Source organism: Aplysia californica, unplaced genomic scaffold, assembly GCF_000002075.1.
Source record: "Aplysia californica isolate F4 #8 unplaced genomic scaffold, AplCal3.0 scaffold01240, whole genome shotgun sequence".
In the NCBI taxonomy this organism is placed as follows: Eukaryota; Metazoa; Mollusca; class Gastropoda; order Aplysiida; family Aplysiidae; genus Aplysia; species Aplysia californica.
Genome location: NW_004798510.1, coordinates 56,895 through 59,166, shown reverse-complemented (window position 1 = coordinate 59,166; position 2,272 = coordinate 56,895). Strand labels below are relative to the sequence as shown.

Genomic DNA, 2,272 nt, shown 5'->3' with positions numbered 1-2,272 from the left:
GCAACAACAACACCACCCCCCCTACAAATACAAAACAAAGAGCTAATACAGAACTCACACTGTCTGGGCATTGCAAATTGCAGTGGCCGAAGAACGATGAACAAGCACAGGTTGTTTTTTTACTCTTGTAATGAGTCATTTTTTCATTTGATCGAGTGAACTGTGAATTATATTCAAATACGGCAGTGAACGTCCTTCAAAGGCAAAGAGTTTATTACTGGTATTAAAGGTTTTATACTGTTTCTGTCAGCAGTTGATCACCGTATTCGTTGCAGTGATGTCTGTTAAGAGCGGCTGTTTGAGCCCTTTTTACGAGTCTCCAAACGGTGCACAGGTTGAAGGCTAGTTTTTTGGTTTAGTTTTTTGCACGGTCATGAATCAGTTTTGCTTTTTACTACTGTGCCTCGGAAATAATCATTATAATGTATTATTCAAAGTCAGTTGAAGCGGTGTTAGGTTTTAATCTGGTTTGGAATCTATTTAGCACAGTATTTTCAGTTGTAAGGAAATATACCTGACTCCTTCAGCGTTTTTTCTGTCGCTATAATGAAGAAAAGTATCACGTTTCTTTCTTTCAATTTTCAATTGTTCCTTTTTATCGTCTAGATTTTTTGATCATTTTGGCTGTATTTCTTGCTCTATCCCCTCTTGGCTTGGGCCTATCAGAGATAGATATCAAGGGTCGTCACACGCGTGCAGAACACTATTTTAATACTTTTTCTTCTATTAAGTCTTGACAGTGTCTATTACTTCTCAACATACAAGTTACCTCTATTTGCCAGAAAGCAAACGTTGAAAGCAAGCAGTTCCCAATAACAAAATATTCTAAGCTCACTAGCCATGTCTACGTGATTTTTAACTTTAGGTCTCTTGTGGTTTGCTCATTTTCCCCTTCGAAACAACTACCGTTCTTATTTCCCCTCCATCTGTTTTCTATATGTTACTCTTTAGTAGGTCCCCCAGTCTTCGACACTTGTGAGACCGAAATGTGTACAAGTGCCGTGAAACTCTTATTAAAACTGACGTTCACTCGTTTGTTTGTCGTCACCTTTTGCCCAGGATGAGCATCAGTTCATGGAGGTGACTCGACAGGCCGAGGACCGCTACAGTGACGCATCTTCCGGCGATACTGGAACTAGCGATAGTGGGCGTGGTGGAAGTGAGGATGAGAGTCATGGGCATACCAGCTCTTCCGGAGATGGAGGTACGTTCACTTTTTTATTTTCTTTTTAGTAGTTTCCGTCTGTTATCTTTCTCACAAGCTTTTTCCTTATATTTGAACAATTTTATTTTAAAGTTAGCTCAAATCACCTTGCAAACTTGACTGAAATGGCCTTTCATTTAAGTTACTCCGTATGCTCGCAGGTTATAATAATAAATGTAAATAATATTTTTAAAGATTGGTTCTAACAGTACAACTGAGTACATTATGCGTCCCCTAAAAAAAAAAAATTAACCCCCCCCCAAAAAAAAAACAACCCCGGTTTGTTTCCTGAAGATCTGAGCCAGTCTAGTCGCTTATCCCCACACGCGCTTTTGTGTAAGAATAGCTCATTACTTGACGTACATCTTGGTATCATTAGATTTTTAAAAATCGTGGGTATATTGAAGCCACTCAGTACTCCATAAGCCTTTTTTAAAAAACATAATTGCCAAGCTTTAAGTTTCATTAATGCTTTTGCAGCTTTAACCGCTGGAGTTTTCGATCTAAATGGACTTGATATAGGAATGTTCAGTGGGTGGTTTGCTTCTTCTTTCTTTTCAAAAATCTATCGTCCCATTTCCCTCCTCCTTCTTCAATTTTTATGTTCCTATCTAGCAGCACGAATAATCTTCGGATATGCCCTAATTATGTTGTGCAGTAAAACTCTTACCAAAACTAAATCGGATGCTTATCACTTCTCACAGGAGTAGGAGTGTATGAGTAAAGTTTGTAACATGAATTTGAACAGACTATATTATTATGAACATGTTTAGTTTCTCAAGGCAACTAAACACGGTGAAGACCAGCTATCTTCCACAATCTACAGTTTTTAAAAGGTGTTTTTCATGAATACAATTAATGTTTTTGCTGTGTTTATTGACACATTATGATGCCCCGTTATCTTCTCTTCGCATTCCAAAACCATCATCCCAGGTGACAGTGAAATGACAGCTGTTAAACATGGGCTTTTTTATCCTGTTCATTTCAAGGACGAGTCTATCCAAATGAGATGCACCTGCTGTTATTGACCCCCCACCCCCTCACTGTTCTCTCTCTCTCTCTCTCTCT

At 38.6% G+C, this 2,272-nt stretch overlaps 1 protein-coding gene across 2 annotated transcripts in view; it reads left to right on the top strand.

The window, feature by feature from the left end:
- LOC101849104 (protocadherin-1) overlaps positions 1 to 2,272 on the top strand; it is a 78,165-nt gene that overhangs the window by 48,549 nt on the left and 27,344 nt on the right. For both annotated transcript variants that reach the window (XM_013090361.2, XM_035973448.1), the window contains exon 4: positions 1,060 to 1,204. In XM_013090361.2, coding sequence (XP_012945815.1) covers positions 1,060 to 1,204 — 145 coding nt within the window. The remainder of the gene's footprint in view (positions 1 to 1,059; positions 1,205 to 2,272) is intronic.